The sequence below is a fragment of the Mirounga angustirostris genome, unplaced genomic scaffold, assembly GCF_029215605.1.
Source record: "Mirounga angustirostris isolate CCGP_5_RB_7025 unplaced genomic scaffold, mMirAng1.0.hap1 SCAF_6, whole genome shotgun sequence".
Taxonomy (NCBI): Eukaryota; Metazoa; Chordata; class Mammalia; order Carnivora; family Phocidae; genus Mirounga; species Mirounga angustirostris.
The window spans coordinates 76,210,645-76,229,838 of NW_026991714.1; the positions used below are offsets into that span (position 1 = coordinate 76,210,645).

At 45.8% G+C, this 19,194-nt stretch overlaps 1 protein-coding gene across 1 annotated transcript in view; it reads left to right on the forward strand.

Moving 5' to 3' along the window:
• PAPSS2 (3'-phosphoadenosine 5'-phosphosulfate synthase 2) overlaps positions 1–19,194 on the forward strand; it is a 69,107-nt gene that overhangs the window by 29,525 nt on the left and 20,388 nt on the right. The window contains exons 2-6 of the mRNA XM_045877721.3: positions 12,250–12,367; positions 15,840–16,075; positions 16,785–16,923; positions 17,475–17,593; positions 17,716–17,829. Of these exons, the coding sequence (XP_045733677.2) occupies positions 12,250–12,367; positions 15,840–16,075; positions 16,785–16,923; positions 17,475–17,593; positions 17,716–17,829 (726 nt within the window). The remainder of the gene's footprint in view (positions 1–12,249; positions 12,368–15,839; positions 16,076–16,784; positions 16,924–17,474; positions 17,594–17,715; positions 17,830–19,194) is intronic.

Here is a 19,194-nt window from a genome sequence, read left to right on the forward strand (position 1 = left end):
GTTCCAGAACCTGGAACTTGTGTATTGATGGTGAATTTATAGTGTGGTATAATTTCCAGAAATACAAATCTTCTGTGGAGAGCAATTTAATTATATGTATCAAAATTACAAATGACTATACTGATTGACCTGGCAATCCCCCTTATAAGAATTCATCCCATTGACATATTTTCACATGTGGAAAATTAAGTATATGGCAATTCATTGCTGCATTGTTTGCAGTAGTAAAAAATTGGAAATATCTCTCAAAAAGGAACTAGGTAAATATGGTATATCCGTACTGTGGAACACTACGCTGGGGTACAATGAATAAGAAAACTCTCTGTATTGATGTGGAAAGATTTACCAAGGGGTGCCTCGGTGGCTCAGTCAGTTAAGTGTCTGCCTTTGGCTCAGGTCATGGTCCCAGGGTCCTGGGATCGAGTTCCGCATCGGGCTCCCTGCTCGGCGGGAAGCCTGCTCTTCCCTCTCCCACTCCCCCTGCTTGTGTTCTCTCTCTCGCTGTGTCTCTCTGTCAAATCAATATATAAAACCTTAAAAAAAAAAAAAAGATTCACCAAGGTAGATCTGAAAAAGCAAGATGTGTAAATAGTGTGGAAGGGAGGATTCAACACATATCTCCATGGTTTAAGTTTTATTTCTATTTGCGTAAAGAAACTGTCAGGATACACAAGGAACTGGTAGAAGGGGTTACCTGTCTTCAGAGGTGGAAGAGGGGATGGGTAGAAGCAAGCCTCTTCTGGGAACCTTTCTTGCAATAGAAAGTTTGTGAGTCACGTGGATGTTACTTATTTAACTCAGTATTAAAAAAAGAAGAATGTGCATGGGCCCAGAAGAATGAGAGTGCTTGGACTTCAGGGGGAAACTCAGGGGTCCAGACCAATGCATGGGTAGAATATGGAGGTATGGGGTGTGCGGAATGAAAGGAAAAAGTGCGCGTGTCATGGCAGAGGGCCAGCCACAGAGCTGTGTCAGCCCTGCTGGGTGAGCATCAGACCCGGCGAGCAAAGATGGTTTCTAAGAAGTTTTAGAATGACCAGCTGGTGCTTTGGCTGATGCCCTGGAGAAGGAGAGGAGATCGGTCCATGTGCCCAGGAATGGATCTGGGGTAGAAATGCCCAAGTCATTCCCAGGAACCAGATCTAAGGAAATAGGAGTGGGGGGTCAGGAGTAAATGTTATGAAATAAACAAAACCTGTGTTTTCGAGAGCCCAGACTGTATCCTCTGAAAAAAATGGCTTCTTTTAGGCGGCATGTATGCACGCTTACCTTTTGTCAGCCAGCCCCAAACACAGCTTTGTAAGGAAGCCATGGTAATTTCCAACAACTCATTTGCCCCCTATGGTTTTGTGACTAAATTGAGCTTTAAGAGCCTCAAAGATTGCTCAATTCGGAACAAGAAGACTTGGATTTAGGAATCTATGTGACCTTGGGTAACACACCGAACATCGTGGAACCTTAGTTTTGCCATCTGTGAAGTGGACACGATGAGGGATGCCATATTCTGAAACTCTTAGTTTCTGTGACACGTCAGGGACTGACCACTGCAGATACTTTTACATGTGCTTTAGTTCATAGGCACAGTGATGCATTTTGCGCACGGCTGAGAGGGCCCTGTGCCGTCTGCTCTGTGCTGAGTCAGAAACGCAGAGCAGGAGGGGTTTTTATAGCTGGAAACCAGAGGAGAATGCCCCTGAATTTTGAGGGAAATTGTGAGATTTCTTTCTATACTCCATGTTTCGTGGTGGGGGAAGACTGAGCAGAGGAAAGCCCTAGGGCTGTCTTGATAATTTTACCTGTTATCAGTCACTTAATTGTTGTTATTATAATTATTTTTTAGTAATAAGAACACTTTTAATTTTCGTTAATAACAACTATTTTTCTTACTGTAGCTAACATTTAGTGAGGGCTCAACTGTTGGTCAGGCCCTGCGCCGTTTCGTGTACATTTTCTCATTTAATCCTCCTGACAGCTCAGTAAGGCAGTGACTATTAAATAGGAGTCATTTTACAAATGAGGGATTGAGAGGTCAAGTCATTGGCTCAAAGGCATGGAGCTGCCAGAACCAGGGCGCATGACCAGTCACTGCCCTTGCTCTTCATCTTCTTCAAGGGAACATACCTCCAGTCTAGGGAAGTGGGGTGGGGGGCCAGAAAGTCTGTTTATCTGTATGGTGATTTTTTTTTTTTTTTAGATTTTATTTATTTATTTGTCAGAGAGAGAGGGAACACAAGCAAGGGGAGCGGGAGAGGGAGAAGCAGACTCCCCGCTGAGCAGGGAGCCTGATGCGGGGCTCGATCCCAGGACCCTGGGATCATGACCTGAGCTGAAGGCAGACGCCTAACCGAATGAGCCACCCAGGTACCCCTGTATGGGGATTTTTTTTTTTTTTTAATTTTTTTATTTATTTGAGAGACAGCTCGGGGAGAAGCAGAGAGAGAGAATCCTCAAGCAGACTTGCCGCTGAGTGCAGAGACTGTGTGGTAATTTTTTTATTTTTATTTTATTTTTATTTTTTTTATTTTTAAAGATTTTTATTTATTTGACAGAGCACAAGCAGAGGGAGAGAGAGAGGGAGAAGCAGGTTCCCTGCTGAGCGAGGAGCCCGATGTGGGACTCGATCCCAGGACCCTGGGATCATGACCTGGGCCGAAGGCAGACGCTTAACCGACTGAGCCACCTAGGCGTCCCTGTGTGGTGATTTTTAATTAATATTGTTGAATTCATCTGCCAGTACCAATAGGTGTGGCTACGCCCCCAGGCTGTAACGGTGCCAAGATTTTGAAAAGATTTTTTACTATTCTTCTCACCCATCCTCCCACCTTGGCTGCTCTGTTCTTCCGAGAGTATTCCAGTCCCTGGCTCTCTACCTTTGCCCATAATAGACATTCGAATAACAAGCCATGTTTTACAAACTGTCATGGGCATGACCAATTAGTTTGAGTGAAAATAGTTAAAATTCATTCTGATGAATATTAGTCTGAAACCCCTACAATATTCCAGACACATGGATTCCTGGACAAACGTGGGTAGAGCGGACTCCACAGAGCTCCTAATCTGGTGAGGCAGACAGACGTGTCAGCAAATAACCACAATTAATATGGATTCTCTAACATAGGTTAGCATTGCCTAGATTTGCCTACGCATTAAAATCCTCTGAGGCGCTTTTAAAACCAACCAGCCAACCAACCACAGTTTCTTGGGTCTTACCCTAGACCAGCAGAATCAGAATATCTTGGGGTTGGTCTTGGGAATCTGTATTTTGAACAAATACTCCTTGAGAGTTTTACGATTAAGTTTGGGAAACGAGCTATCAGTAGAAACAGGATACTGTGGGGCAGAAGAAGCCAAGTCCATCCGTGGTTGGGAAGATTAGCCAGAGGCCCATAGCAGTGTCTAAGCCAGGCCTTCAGGAGTGAGTAAGCAGACACGTAGAGAAAAGGACATTCCAAGCAAGGACAATGTGGGGGAAAGCCTAGAAGCATGGAAAAGGCTGGTTCTGGGCTCATGCCAGGGTTCAAGGCCAAGAAGGGCAGTAGGTAGTGCTGAGAAAGGTAGTCATGACCCCTTACTAAGGGTGAGGTCTGTGGCCTGATATCCCTGATTCTAAGCAAGAGAATTAGACTCTAATGGAAAAGGAGAGGCCGACCCGGTGGGGAGAGAGGCAGGGGGTTCAGTCTGAAGGCTGTCAGGGACGTTCTCACCAGCGATTAGCTCACTAACAATAGTGGGATGGCTTGAGAGGTAGTTCTCAGCCCAAACTGACTTAGTGGTAAATTGATTTTTTTTTTTTTTTTTAAGAGGGAAGGCTCAGTAGGATGACTCGTAGCTTAGCAGATGGAGGTCATTCCAAGTGTTGAGGGATGTGAGCAGAGGCACAGGGGGTGATGACAGGGAGATGGATTCTGTCGTGATCATGCTGAGTTTCAGAGGCTCCAGGGAACCGTATGTCCGGGGCATTTGGATATCTGAAGATAGAGATTTGGCAGCCCACAGCATATTGATGGTAGGCAAAGCCCTGGGAATAGCTGAGAGCCGCTCAGGGTATACGAGGGAAAGGCAGAGGCTATCTAGGGAGCACTGAAGAACTCTGGCATCTAAGGGCATGGTTTTAAACACTTCTCATGCAGTGATTTATTTAATCTGTTTGAATTGACTGCTGGGCATCAAAGTCATGTTGCAATGGGTTGGAGTCCTGTACTCCTAATAATAACGACAGTGAGTCTCGAGAAAGGCATTAATCTGGCTCTCTCCCAAATGCCCTCTGCTTTGTTCTTCTTCACAGAAATAGTTTCTCTCTGGGTGTACTCTTTTTTTTTTTTTTTTAAGAAAAAAAAATGTTTTTAAGTAGGCCCCATGCCCAGCGTGGAGCCCAATGCAGGGCTTGAACTCACTGCCCAGAGATCAAGACCCTGACTGAGATTAAGAGTCAGACGCTCAACTGAGTGAGCCACTCATGCGTCCCACTCTGGGTACACTCTTGATGGTTGATGGGGAGATGGGGTCTCCTGATGTCAGTTCCCATCCCCGAGTTCTCTTAATTGAATCATCAAAAATCATCAAAGTAGTATATATAAAAGGACTTGAGCTGGGCAGGAATGACCACACCAAAGTTTGATGATTCTGTTTATCTCAGAGCATGATGGGTTTAGTGACCTTTTTTTTTTTAAGATTTTATTTATTTGAGAGACAGGGAGTGAGCAAGTGAGAGAGAGAGAACAAGCTGGAGGAGGAGCAGAGGGAGAGGGAGAAGCGGACTCCTGCTGAGCAGGGAGCCCAATGCGGGGACTTGATCCCAGGACCCTGAGATCGTGACCTGAGCCAAAGGCAGATGCTTAACTGACTGAGCCACCCAGGCACCCCTTTAGTGACCTTCTTTATCCTTAGGAGCCCACCTCACCGTGTACAGACTATAGGCAGTATAACAGATGGATTTTTAATTCAATTGTGCTTGTTCAGAGAGTAAGCAAGCTTTCCATGTGCAAGCTTTCTTTTTGATGAACTTTTCAGAATGGTGATTTCGGGCATTTTCAAGCTGAAGGACTCTTTTAGCTCACAATAATATATATATTTTACTTGGCTGTCTTGGAAAAACAGCAGAATAATCCACGAGAGGATATGCTCAGAAAGTATGTGGCCTGTTTCACTTATTCAAGCAATGGATTGAATTGATGTCCAGTTTAATATTTTACCAGATTTCAGTGATGGCTAGGATTTCAGCACCAACTGGAACGCATTGGGTCCCCTCAGCTTAATTGAGTCTCCGAAGATATGGGGAACTCACCAGAAACCATAATCACAGATTGTTTCACATAGTTCTTTGATGCAAATTTCAAAGGATGTTTTACAAATGCACTTGTGAGTGGGAACTCTGTTTATTTTAATGTGCGGGCTGCTTTGCCTGTGCTCTGGAGTCACATCCTGAGAAGACGCGGGGCATGGCGGGAGTCACTTTAGGAAGACTTCAGCACATGACATAAAGGTGCCCAGGACTGAGTTATGAACATACCACTTTCTCGAGGGCTGCGAAGGCTGTGTGCCCACGAGGAACGAGATATTGCTTAAGGATGTCACATCAGTCAATCAGCTGACAGGTTATTTATCACACTTCTATCAGTCACTCAACAAATATTTACTGAACGCTTAGTAAAACCCAAGTACTCCACATTTGCTACCTCTTTTTTAATTTTTAATTTTACTTGAGAGAGAGAGTGAGAGAGCGCAGGGGGAGGAGCAGCGGGAGAGGGACAAGCAGGTGGGGCTCCATCCCGGGACCCTGGGATCATGACCTGAGCCGAAGGCAGCCGCTTCACCGACTGAGCCACCCAGGCGCCCCGTCCAATAATGGTTTTTGACAAGTGATTTAAATTGCTCTTCTCGGGGCGCCTGGGTGGCTCAGTCGGTGAAGCGGCTGCCTTCAGCTCAGGTCATGATCCCAGGGTCCTGGGATCGAGCCCCGCATCGGGCTCCCTGCTTGGCAGAGAGCCTGCTTCTCCCTCTCCCTCTGTCTGCCGCTCTGCCTACTTGTGCTCTCTCTCTGTTAAATAAATAAATAACAATCTTTATAAATAAATAGATAGATAGATAGATAGATAGATAGATAGATAGATAGATAGATAGATAGATAGCTTTTCTCAGGAACTTGTCAACTCACTTGTCTCAGTTTTCACAACTGGTATTTTGTCAGCGGCTACCTGATAGGGCCGCCACCTTCTAACTCAAGAGTTAGCATAAGAAGTAAATACATTTCATTGTGAAAGTTGTGTGCACGGAACTGGATTTAGCATGGTCAGAGGCTCATCCAACATCTCTCTTTCCACAGAATGCCATAGAACCATAGTTTCCTCCATGTAAACTCCTCTTTAAAACATATCTGTTTTGAATCTAGTGACACGTCTTCAGTTAAAATTCCCCTATCTCTCAGTAACCATGGGACTGGAATTGAAGCTTCCATGTCCAGTGGGTTGTGACTGCGTCGAAGTTGAGTTAGGACGGCCTTCTTGCTGCTCAGCTGTTTGCAGACTTCACTGGTATTGTTAGGGCCCTCCTCTGCGGGAGATTTCCATCAGTGGCTTTGGCTGACTCAGACTCTGCCTTACCAAACAGGATGTACAGAGGAGCATGCAGGGGTTCCCATTTGTGATATCAGTTTGCAAAAGCTCCATGATTCTCTCCATAGGCATTTTTTTCCCTCTGAAGGAAATAAATAAACTAATCTAGGGGGGAAAAAACAGTAAAATTGCAAACACAACAAATCAGTTGGACTATTTAGAAACAAGTATTAGGGTAGCCTGGTAACTTGGTTTCGTCCTTCTGGGAAATGGCCATACACAGTGAGATCTACGAAGTAAGTAGTTCACCACTTTTAATACTCAAGCATTTCATTTTGGGTTATATGTCCCAAGGAAATAATCTGAAAGGAAAGAAATATAAATCCACACTGATAATTGTAACACATTTGAAGCTCCTCATTTGAAGTAATGCAAATGAAGTGAGAATGATTTTTTAACTACTACATTATTATGTAGGATTGAAAGCCTGGATAGGCATTATCTCTAGTCCTGTCCTGCAGAAGTCACACAGCTGGGGCTGGAAGCCAGGAGCTCAGTGTAGGCAGAAGGAAGACCTGGACTGGGTCAGGAAGCCTGGCTCTGGGTCTTGCATCTTCCAGGTTTGGGACTTTGGCCCGCAGTTTCCAGATCTGTAAGTGGGTCTCAATGCCCAGCCTGCTTAGCTCCCAGGTTTTGAGCCGCGCCTGAGATCATGCATGAGAAATGCCGCTCCTGGTAGCCTGCGGTACTAGAAAAGGCATCTTGAGCAGACTCAGGGAGGGGTCCCCGACAGACCAGGGACACCAACAGCTCAGCAGTGAGCGTTGAGTTCAAAGGGACAGAGTGGAGTTGCAGTTTGTGTTTGTGCTGCGTGGGAGGCAGGAGGGTGTAGACGAATTCAAATCCACTTGCTTTTATGCAAAAGTCAAAAAAGCCTTGGAGCATAGGGAAACCCCTAACCTTGCGTATGGTTTCCTGCTTCCTGGTTCCGCCGGAGCCCTGCCTTTCACAACAGGCTCCCGTGACACATGGCTTGGACTGGGCTCCGGGAGGCCCCGCCCGGCCGTGATACCATCCCACGTCTTTTCCCTTTCTCCCAGTCACGCAAAGTCAAGGCTGAGGCTTTCTGCCATCACCTAGCCCACCCTACCCAGAGTTCCAGAAGCTCCTTGGGCACCCCCCTCCCCTCCTGCAGCGCCAATGGGACTGGGGGGGTGGGCCTGGTAGGGGTAGCCCTGCAACCCCGGGGGGGGGGGGGCACTGTGTGGCAAGGTTCCCCTCCCTCCCCCCCAGTAGCATGGGAGGCTGACCTGGGCCAAAGGCCATCCTGTGCTGGTAACTGAGGGCTCATGACCAAGAGGGCCAGCACGGGAGCGGGGAGTCTGGGGTGCAGGGAGGCTGCAGGCCGGTTAACTGGTGAGTACCCCTCAGAACGGTGTATTTCCTGGCTGGACTTTGGGGTCAAAGAGAAGACTCACTGGAGCAGCAGTGGCAAGGACATCATGTGTGTGTAACTCTTCACCCCAGGCACAGTACTGTGCTGCCCGTTGCCTGATCTGCTCCTGAGCCCCACCTGCCCAGACCTGCCTGAGAGCAGACCCAAGTCCCTAGGATGCTTCTCGACCTGGGTGATTTAGACAAACGACCAGGATTTCCCTGGGCTAGATTAAATGCCACCAGGGCCCGTAAGGTTCACCTTTGATACTTTATGTAGAAGACCATTTTATTTCGTCCTTTTGGCCACTGTATGAGGAAACTATACTTGGCCCCGTTTTACAGAGCAGGACTGGAGGCTCAGGGATGTTACTGACTTGCCCAGGAGGCCACGCGGCAGGTTTCAAATCCAGGTTTGCTTGACTCAAAACCCATACTCATGCTACTCTTATGCATGCTGGAGGGAGTTTTTCTGGGTCAGTGACCTGGAAAAAGGTAGGGATGTTTGCCATATTTTATTTAGACACCCAGAATAGAAGATGCCACCAACTCTGTGGTTTCCACCAAGTGACAGTGTGAGGTGCGGTGCTGAGGATGTGTGTTCCGTTTATACACACAGGGAAGCAAACATTTTTTTTTTCTTTAACATGTGTTTTGTTTTCCATAGAGAGAATTCTTTTTCTGACAGCCACTCTCATTCCAATGCTTAGAACACCATATGCTCTTTAGAAGGCAGTAAAGGTTTCAGCAAAGCAAAGCAAAGTTTTTGGCTGCCCTGCCTCTTTGCAGTTCAAATATCATTCAAAATACCTGCTTCTATTTTGTTTGCCTTTGGAGAAAATCAAAGGTAAATATAAGATAAATAAGAAGCAAAATACTGGGGTGCCCTGGGTGGCTCAGTCGGTTAAGCGTCTACCTTTGGCTCAGGTCATGATCTCAGGGTCCTCCCCTGCCTGCCATTCCCCCTGCTTGTGCTTGCTCTCTCCCTCCGCTCCCACCCCCTGTGTCAAATAAATAAATAAAATCGTAAAAAAAAAAAAAAAGCAAAATACTTTCTGCTGAACAAAAAAGCCCAGTACCTGGCCATCTGAAAAGATTTTGTTTGTCTAAACATTGCTGGAATGATAGAAATCCTGTACAAACACCCATGATGAAGATTCAGCTAATAAAAATCCAAAAAGTTCAGAGGTGAACTCTTAACCACTATAGTGGTGGTTCTTTCCTGTGGATTCTGAACAGTTTTTGAAAACCAAGCCCTTGGTTGGGGACGCAGTTTACAAGATCCTAACAAGTTTCCACAGATTAACAAAGTTTAGAGTTTATTCTGGATCTCTGCCTGGAGGGAGGGGAAGACAGCCAAAAGAGAGGAAAAAAACAATCTTTGTGGACAAATGAAGCTCTGGTGGGTGTTCAGTTGCCCAGGTGAGCAGCCACCCCTTAAGTCAAGCATGCTGTGATTGGAACCCGAGCCCTTTTTTGGAAAAGGCAGCAGGGTTGAACAAGAGAATTCCACCATATGAGTCTTGGTATATATTCTCTTGTTTGCTTACTTTTTTTTTTTTTTTAATGGCTCTTTTTTGGTGTGTGGTAAAATTTACATGTAACGAAATGCCCATCTTAAGTATACATCTGGTGAGTTCCAACACCTGTGTACCTCAAACCCTTTCAGGACAACTGCTGTCCCGACATGGTTGGTGTGTGTGTGTGTGTGTGTGTGTGTGTGTGTGTGTGTGTGTGTGTGATCTATTTTCCTGTGGATGGTTACTTGGCTATTTGCAAAAACTGCAAGATAAAGTTGTACGCATCTTTTTGCGGATATATATTTTCTCTTGAGTAAATGCCTGTGTATGCAGTTGCTGAGTCGCGGGGAAGGTAAATGATTAGCTTTATAAGAACCTGCCAGGTTTCTCTCCGGGATGGTTGTCCCACTTTATACCTCCACTGTCAACATGAGAGCATGTCCTCGTTGCCATTAGATTTAGCAAAGGCGTCTCATGTGGGTTTTAATTTGCATTCTCTTATGACTATCGACACTGAGCCCGTCATGTGCTTCCTGTCCATTTGTGTATCTTCCTTGGTGAAGTGACTGTTCAGATTTTTTACTCATTTTATTGTTGAGTTGCGGGTGTTCTTTACATATATCTTCATATATGGTATACAAGTATGTGTAAGAGACCCTCTGCACAGGGCGTGGGACCCCAGTTACTTGATCTTTTTGCCTGTATTTCCCCCCAAAGTGATGCTGGGGATCCGTCTTGGTTTAGCACTAGATTCCCAGTGCCTAGGATGGTCCCTGGCAGGTAGTAGGGGCTCATTTACATGAACATTTGCTGAGAGAACCCATGAATGAACAGATGCATTGACTTTGGGGCCTGATATCCAGACATAATTTCCTTGAATAAAAAGCAGTGATTAACAAGGAAACAGAAAAAGGCAATGTGACTGTTGTCCTTGAGCTATAAATGACACTTGGCACAAAGGACTCGGGATCCCTTCAGGGGATTTGTTCAGCCCGGGGGAATACTGCTAGAATACCTCCTGAGCTCATCTAATTTGACCTCATTTATGAAGCTTCTAGTGCTTCTTGGGTTCTGATGGAAGCATGATCAGCGCATTTGCCTGAAGGATGATCAGTGCATCCAGCCTCAGAAGATTTATGTAACTTCGCCCAGCTGATCCCACCTGTGCCCTCAGCACCTTCCTTTTGGCTCCGTCGGACCCTGGCAATGCCCGTCTCCTGCCTGGGCTGTGCCTCTGCTGGGTTCCGGGCCCTCCTGGCGGGCCCAGCCCCCCTGGTGGGCGCCGCCTTCTGAGCCCCCAACGGCCAGCAAGGGGCTCCTTCACCTTGCTCTCGAAACCATTTTCCCGGCCTCTCCTGTTGTGGGTATACACACTCACTAGTCACCGTCAGCATCCGTTTGGGAAGAGAACTTGGCCTTTTACAGAGTATGTTCCCACACATTATCTCCTGTAAGGCCCCAAACAGTCCTAGCCGTATTCCCCTTTTTGGTGTTTTGTTTTTTTTTTTCCCCAAATGAGGTGCCATAAAGAAGTGATTTAATTTGCTCCAGAATATAAAATGGTCCACATGTGGCTCAGAGTTTTCTCTGGGTCTTGCTCAAAGAATATTGATGCCTTTTTTTTTTTTTTTTTAAGCTCTGGTGGATTTACATGTGTGTCGTTTAAAAGGCTCCATAGATTTTTACAGTTCAGAGACTTGGATTCCATCTGTCAACAGAAATTCAGTTACCACACCAAAGACATATAGGAGTTGTTCCCAACATTTTTATTTAACCATCATAATGGGTTCTCCACAGCCCATACCCCCCTGCCCTGGGATCACATGCTATTTTAGAAATGTCCACCAGCAACTATACTTATTGGCTTGTGTTACCATTTTTATTCATCAGACTCATAGCATCCAGAGTTTAGGATCGGGATCAGATAATCTCTGCCCTTACTGGCTGATTTTATTGCAGCCAAAATAAAGATATTTGAGATTCACATTAGCCTCCAAGACTAATAACTGGCCCATTTCTATTTCTGCAGGCCTTTCTGAAAGATTAAAAGTTCACACTGACCCTTGGGAAAGTGGAAACAGAGTGTAGAGCTTGAGAAGAAGTAGCCTCATGTGCCGTACCTCGCTCAGGGACTGTGCTTGAAAGACATGTCTGTGTGGGACCAAGATGGTGCCCCTGACTCAGTGCTTTGCTCTGTGATCAGTGCCTCTCCCCAGCTCCGTACAGAGTGGGGCTCAACCAACCCCTCTCCAGGACTTCCCCGGGGGCTGGATGAACTGGGTTGTTTCCTATCGACTTCCATAGGATCTGGTAGAGAACACGCACTTACGGAGACAAAGACATTCCCTTAACCATTACCTAAAGGTGCACATTTTTAAATGTCACAGAACCCAAACTTTTACATCGTGTCAATAATTGTCTCATTCAGATTATACTTTCAGAGGGTCATGATGGGTGTTCTAAAGGCAGTGTCTTTTTCTGATTTAGTAGAATTAATAAATGTCACTCTGTGTGTCAATCATAAAAGAGGGGTTTCGGTTAGGGATGACTATTACTGTCCTCTGTTATTTTATTATTTCTGTATACATATGTGTATATATACTTATTGTATACATACTGTATTATCATATATATTATAAGTATAGTTATTGTATTATTATATGTATACATATTGTATTATTCTTCTAGGTATACCTATTGTGTTATTTCATTCACACAGTATTGGGCTTGGTCTTGTTTTGTAGGAGAGCCAGCAGAAATCCACCAACGTCGTCTATCAGGCCCACCACGTGAGCAGGAACAAGAGAGGGCAGGTGGTTGGCACGAGGGGAGGATTCAGAGGATGTACCGTGTGGCTGACAGGTATGCCATGTTGATACTTTTTTTGTTTTAATTGAAAATTGATGTGTGACATACAATGTTAAGGAACTTAGTGTAACACATGATGTGTTTACTTTAACACTGGGACGAGGCAGAGAGCAGTGCTAAAAAGCCTGGCCGTCACCCCTACTGCTGCCATGAGTGGGAAGAAGGCCCAAGATGGAGGCATGGGGCTTCTTGCGTTCTTGCCTCTCTCCTCTTTGGCAGGAAAGGGGCAAGTTGACGATGGCCTCCCCCGCCCCCTTTCAGGTTGAGGGGATCCCGTCATTCTCATGCTCGTGCCTAAATGCATTTACTGGTACTCATGATGGAGCCTTCCTAACTCGACAGCGAGCATTTGGCTGTCTACAAGGTTTTGGGTGTTTAGAGAATTCTTTATTGTTTTCTGATGTTTTAACATCCAAGAGAACTGTTTCATTTAATATAAAAAAAACCCGGAAAACTGAAAACATAAGGATCCGCACAGGAAGGAAAACCAGTGATTTCCACTTAGCTGAGGATTGTCCCTTGTAAATAGAAATAATTCACTCCCACGGAGGTGACCAAATGAATCTCTCCCTTTTCCTGTGTTTTTATAACCTCAGAATGTCACAGCTAAGACTTAGTGATGGGACAGGAATTAGTCTGGGGCTGTTCCCTTAGGCTCTGAGCACAAGGTAGAGGAAGTTGATCCCTGGGAATAGAAGTCTGGCGTAGCCCGGACTCAAAAGGAAATACCATAGACACGGTATTTCAAACTGATGCAAAGATGTTTACCCAGGTTCTGAGATCAACTGTATGGTACTGCCTACTCATAAAGTCCGATTTATTGGGGCGCCCGGGTGGCTCAGTGGGTTAAGTGACTGACTCTTGATTTCAGCTCAGGTCATGACCTCGCAGTCGTGAGATCAGGCTCCGTGCTCAGTGCGGAGTCTGCTTGTCTCTTTCTCTCTCCTTCTAACCCCTGCTTGCTCTCTTTCTCTCTCTCTCTCAAATAAATAAATAGATCTTAAAAAAAAAAACCAAAAACTAAAAAACCCAAATGCTGATTAATCCAACCTGAAGAGAATACTGAAGAGTGTGGCAGGCCGGCACCTGCCTTACCCCTTCCCTTGCTCTTCAGTCATTCCTGTTCCTGTCTCCATCAGCCTCCTCCTTCTTCTTCAAAGTTTTTCCTGGTGCCTGAGGCACTTGCCTTTGGTCTCCTGATTTCATTCATCCGTGGTGGAACACCTTTCTGCAGCTGGTGGGCTGGGGACAGACGGTGGGCGAGGAGCTTGCTATTTTCCAAAAGGCAGCGTTCACTTGTCATGAATCCTGTCGGGATATCCCCCCGACTCCGTCTAAGAGACATGCTGTGTGGCAGTAGATAAAACAGCTGACTTCCAGAAGCTTCCCTCTTGTTATGTGTTTGTGCTCATGGGTTTGTCCAATTTCTGTATTGGGACAAACACAGAGTCCACTTCCTATAATGTGGAACAGCCTTAAAAACAAAAGGTAACTGGTAGAAGAGGAAAAAGACCCTAAGGGATGGACTTCCCCTATCTTTTCTTACTCATAAAAAAAAAAAAATCTTTTCCCAATTTATTCTGTATTCTTATGTTACAGAGATAGGCTATTGTGCAGGCAGACCAAGAGAAACAAATACTTCACATCCAGAGACTTGGTTGTGAGCCCCCAGCTGCACTTACATTAACTGTGTGATTTTGGACAAGCCAACTAAGCTGGCTAAGCCTCCCTTTCTTATTTGTGAAATGAAATAAGGATAGAACCTGCCCCTGGGAATGGGGGTAGGACTAAATAAAATAAAGCATGTGTAGACAGCACAGCACCTGGCCCTTAGGAAATAAAGCTCTCGGGACGTGTAATTCGTGCGACCTCAGTGCATTAAAATAAATATGCCAACAGTCTAGTTTAATCCAGTTATTGTGCTTTAGCACTTCGTTTTGAGACCTGAGGCAAAACTGAAAGAAATCTCTATTATTTCCCTCATTTTCCAATGTGAGAGAACATGCCAGAGATTCAGGAATTCTGTTTCTTCTACCTCACTGGACACAATTCTAAGAGGAATTTATCACCTAGGTCCCCGTTCAGATGAAACTGAGCCACACAAATAATGTAATAGTGTCTTCAACAATGATTTACAAAGATGGCAGCACATCCCTCATGGAGCCATTGCTTCTCGTGATTCTCTGTGAGGGCCAAGGGTGTGACTTGAAAACATAACTAACGCTGTGGAAACTGTTTGCCTTTCGTACATCACCTTTCTTTCCAAGTCATTTTTTTACTTTTTTTTTTTTTTTAAAGATTTTATTTATTTATTTGAGACAGACAGAATGAGAGACACAGAGCATGAGAGGGAGGAGGGTCAGAGGGAGAAGCAGACTCCCTGCTGAGCAGGGAGCCCGATGTGGGACTCGATCCCGGGACTCCAGGATCATGACCTGAGCCGAAGGCAGTCGCCTAACCAACTGAGCCACCCAGGCGCCCCCCCAAGTCATTTTTTTAAAGTTTATTTGCTTTTTAGTAATCTCTGCACTCAACGTGGGGCTCGAACTCATGACCCCCAGATCAAGAGCCGCATGTGCCACCGACTGAGCTGGCTGGGAGCCCCTCTTTCCAAGTCTTTATTCCCTTCTGTCCTTCGTCCCTGCTTTTCTCTCACCTTTTTTGTCGTTTCCCTCCTTCCTCCTGCCGTCTTCTACCTGTTGGCTCTTGACCTTCTCTTCTTCGCCCTAACTTTTCCTCTCCCACGCCTGGGTACTCCCCGACAGAGGCTTGGCACAGTGCTCCGTCTTTCAGGTCCAGAGGTCTTTAGGACAACTCGATTTTTGGGGCACTCCCTTTCTCCTCATGACTTCCCTCAGAGAGAAATCATACAGCGTGTCCCCCGCCAATGCGCTTTGACACCATGATAAAAGGCACGTGGTAACTCTGTGCTCATGGAAAGGCTCCAGACCCCGAAGAGTGTAGGGCAGCTCTAACCACATCGATAGCCTAGCTCGGGATGACTGTCTTCATGTTTTGGGAATCATTTTGGAAAAATCTTGCAGCCGAAGGGATCTATTGTCAAATGGTTTGTTTAGCAGCCTCCCTAGGAGAGGTGGGCCTCCCAGTCTCCAGGACTGACTGTCCTCTCCACTCCCGCTGATTGCTGGCAGGAGGGGACATGAGAACACGGTTGCCAGATCTTCTGATTTTTTTCTCCAAGAGAAGCTAGAATCTGGATTTGTATGCACAGTGTTCTCATCTTTAAAACACGCTGCAGGCAAAATAGAACCCACCAAGAACCATGTACAACCCCCAGGTCTCCCTACTTATGAACCCCACTTGCTTTGAAATGCTGTAATTCTAATAGGGGACAGATGGTTATTTCGACGTTTGGAAGAAATGCAAGTACTTTGACCTGCAGTAAACTATGCTTTTCCTAGATTGTAGTGGTTTTGATTTGAGGTCAAATGATTATAATGAACAGGTCTCTCCGGTGCTGGAAAAACCACGATCAGTTTTGCTCTGGAAGAGTACCTGGTCTCTCACGCCATCCCGTGCTACTCCCTCGATGGGGACAATGTACGTCACGGCCTTAACAAAAACCTTGGATTCTCCCCTGGGGACAGAGAAGAAAATATTCGCCGGATTGCCGAGGTGGCCAGGCTGTTTGCCGATGCTGGTCTGGTCTGCATCACCAGCTTCATTTCTCCTTTCACCAAGGTAAAAGGATGGGGCGGCACACACAAGGCTGGAAAAGGAGTCGGTGAGGGCTGGGCACCCAGGGCTGTTGTAGGTTCAATTTCCCCCGCCTTTTCTTCCCTTGCTCCCTCATTTCCTCTACTTAATATCAGTCCTGTCTAGAGAGCTCCTTCATTTCCAGATGCCCAGGCACCAGCTGACATAGACCCTTCCATACTCACCTTCTGGCCGGAGTTGAAAGGAAGAAAAAGTTAAACAAGAAAAAGTCGAAAAGTTCTGTAATCTCACTCTCCAGAGTTGGAAAGCTTAGTTTGCTAAAGGAAACGGCAGTTCACTGTCAAAGCCTCAGGTCATGTGTGCTTAATGTTGAAATCGCTGAGGAAGAGGGACACTCTTCTTGTTCTAAACCAGGAAATTTCTGGGAGCTACAAATAGGATGCCACGTGCTTTGAACACTCCCTACGAATGAAATGCTCCCATGTGGCCAGCCCTGTCCTTCAGCAGAGATTTCTTCTCTGTGGCTTTCTCTGAAAGCCCTTGAAAGAGCTGTGCTCACCAGGGGAATGTTTCTGGACTTCACTCTAGAGGACCGATTCCCTGCCACCTCTGCAGAGCCCGCATGCCGTGTTAACCCAAAGCTATCAAGCACCAGAGCTCACACCGGTCCACGATGAAGAATTCCATTGCGAAATCTCTTGTTCACCTTCTCGAATGTGTTCCCCCCCCACAGGATCGTGAGAATGCCCGCAAAATCCATGAATCTGCAGGACTGCCGTTCTTTGAAATCTTTGTGGATGCCCCTCTAAACATCTGTGAAAGTAGAGACGTGAAAGGCCTCTACAAGCGAGCCCGAGCCGGGGAGATCAAAGGTAGGGGCGCTGGCAGCTTTTGCTCTCGAGCCTTCGTGCTCCATCCCCAGAAACCTGTCTGAAGTCTCAAGAACTGTTCTCCGCAATTGCATCTAGCACACACAACTTTTTATCGAACCACGGTATATTCAGTACGTCCACGGGCCCATTAACACGGGGGCTGGTGTTTTGCAAGAACCGTCACCTCAGCCGTAAGCAGTCAAGTTCAGGTCCCTGAAGTGGGTGTGTATCCACGAGTGTGTGTCTAAGGGGAGGGTTCCAGAGTTTCTTCTTCTTTTCGTCTTCCTTTTGGATTCTAATCAGCTGCAGAGGGCTTGGTCCTAGCCACGTTTTGTTGATAATTTGGGGGCTTTCTATATTGAAAATACAGCTAGGGTAAATATATACAAATATATACTTACCTATGCCTAGAGGTCAGGGACAGCTGATGACCTTTTCTGGTCTAACCTGAATTCTCAATGTAATGCATTATTCCAACACGGGTTAAACCGTACTGTTTAGCAAGCCTGTTCCGTTGGTGCCGATGTGATTTTCACCCTCCTGACTTGCAGGGTTCACGGGTATTGATTCTGATTATGAGAAACCCGAAACCCCCGAGCGGGTGTTGAAAACCAACTTGTCCTCAGTGAGTGACTGTGTCCAGCAGGTGGTGGAGCTCCTACAAGAGCAGGTGGGTGGACCAGGGCGCTTTTTTTTTTTTAATTGCATAAAGTCACGATAGGTCATTTATTTACCAAAGCATTCTTTTTACAGTTTTCATTTCAGATTGTTACCAATTCTGCTTCCTTTCAGAACATTGTACCCCACACGATCATGAAAGGCATCCATGAGCTCTTCGTGCCAGAAAACAAACTTGACCAAGTCCGGGCTGAGGCCGAAGCTCTCCCTTCGTTAGAAATTACCAAGGTAAGATGGTGTGGGCTGGCCCCAGGAGAATTAGGCTTCATCGACATCATTATGATCTGTTTACAATCACTCTGGATAATAAGGAAGGTATGGATAAGGGAAATGCAATGTCCATAAAGAAAAACACTTAATTTTTGCCCTTTTTTTTTTAAAACCTCTTGCCAAGCAGATCGCTCACCAAGAGCTGCCACAAGGTAGCCGGTCAGTGCCAGAGGCAGAGGCAGGCGGGCAGATAACTTCTGTTCTGCAGAGGACAGCGTCAAATAGTCGTCATTATATCTTCAGTTACGCCAGAGTGCAGGCGTTGGGCGGTATCCATTTGTTGGTGGCTGCTGAGAAAAGTTTGTTCAGAATGCAAGTTAAAAAAAAAAAAAAAGAATGCAAGCGGTTTTTTTTTTTGGACAATCTAGAAGGAATTTGGAGAAAACAAAGAGCCACCCTGATCTAAAGTGATAGGAATCTTTTCCTACTCTGCAAATCCCATTCTTTCCTAAAGAGGCAGAGTGCAGCCTCGGGGGAAGGTGTAGACCCTTTGGTCACATGGATTTTACTGCCTGGAACGTGTAGGCTGCAGAGTCTCACCAAGTGCACGGCAGATGCCTTTGGCTTTGTATGTCAGTATTATTGATCCTTACCAGCTGATCAGATCTTCATCGGTAACTTTTTCTTATCCCTTAAAACCTTGGACATTTTTATAAGAGGCAGAGTAAGTTGGGAACCTGTTGCAGCTCATTCATACCTCTTTGAAGAAAGCATGGCCAATATATAAGCAGAAGCCCCTGACCCTACAGAAGAAATTGAGGACTCCAATGCTCCAGGAGCATGAGAAGTACATAATTATAATTACAGTGTGGAATGATAGTTCCAATAACAAAATGGGCTGCAAGGAACAAAAAATCTTCAAATAATCTAAGCATTGTTTTGGTCGTAGGGATGGCAGGAAAGGTCAGCAGAGCCGTGACCCATGCTTCGGGGGTTTAAAGGATGAATAGGAATTTCAGGTGGGGAGGAGGAGAGGCCTGGGAGGAGGTAGGAAATCTCTCCATCAGCCCGAAGGGCCAGAGCTTGAAGGGCTTTCAGTATCATGCTAAGAATTTTGGACTTTTCGAGTCAATGATTTGCCAATTTCAGTCAACTACCTAGTACATTTGGTGAAAATATGTAGCCCGACCAGAATTTTTGTAGGGGGAAAAAAAAAGGAAAGCATGAACAGCAGATGTTAACACAGTTGCCCATCATGAGGCTCTCTGCACCTCAATTTTTAGATCACCACTCTCCGGTAGGAAAGTTCTAGCTCAAGCTTATCTGGCCCCTTAATCGCGCGTGGTTGGCATCAAAATGGAACACTTAACACATGAAAGGTTC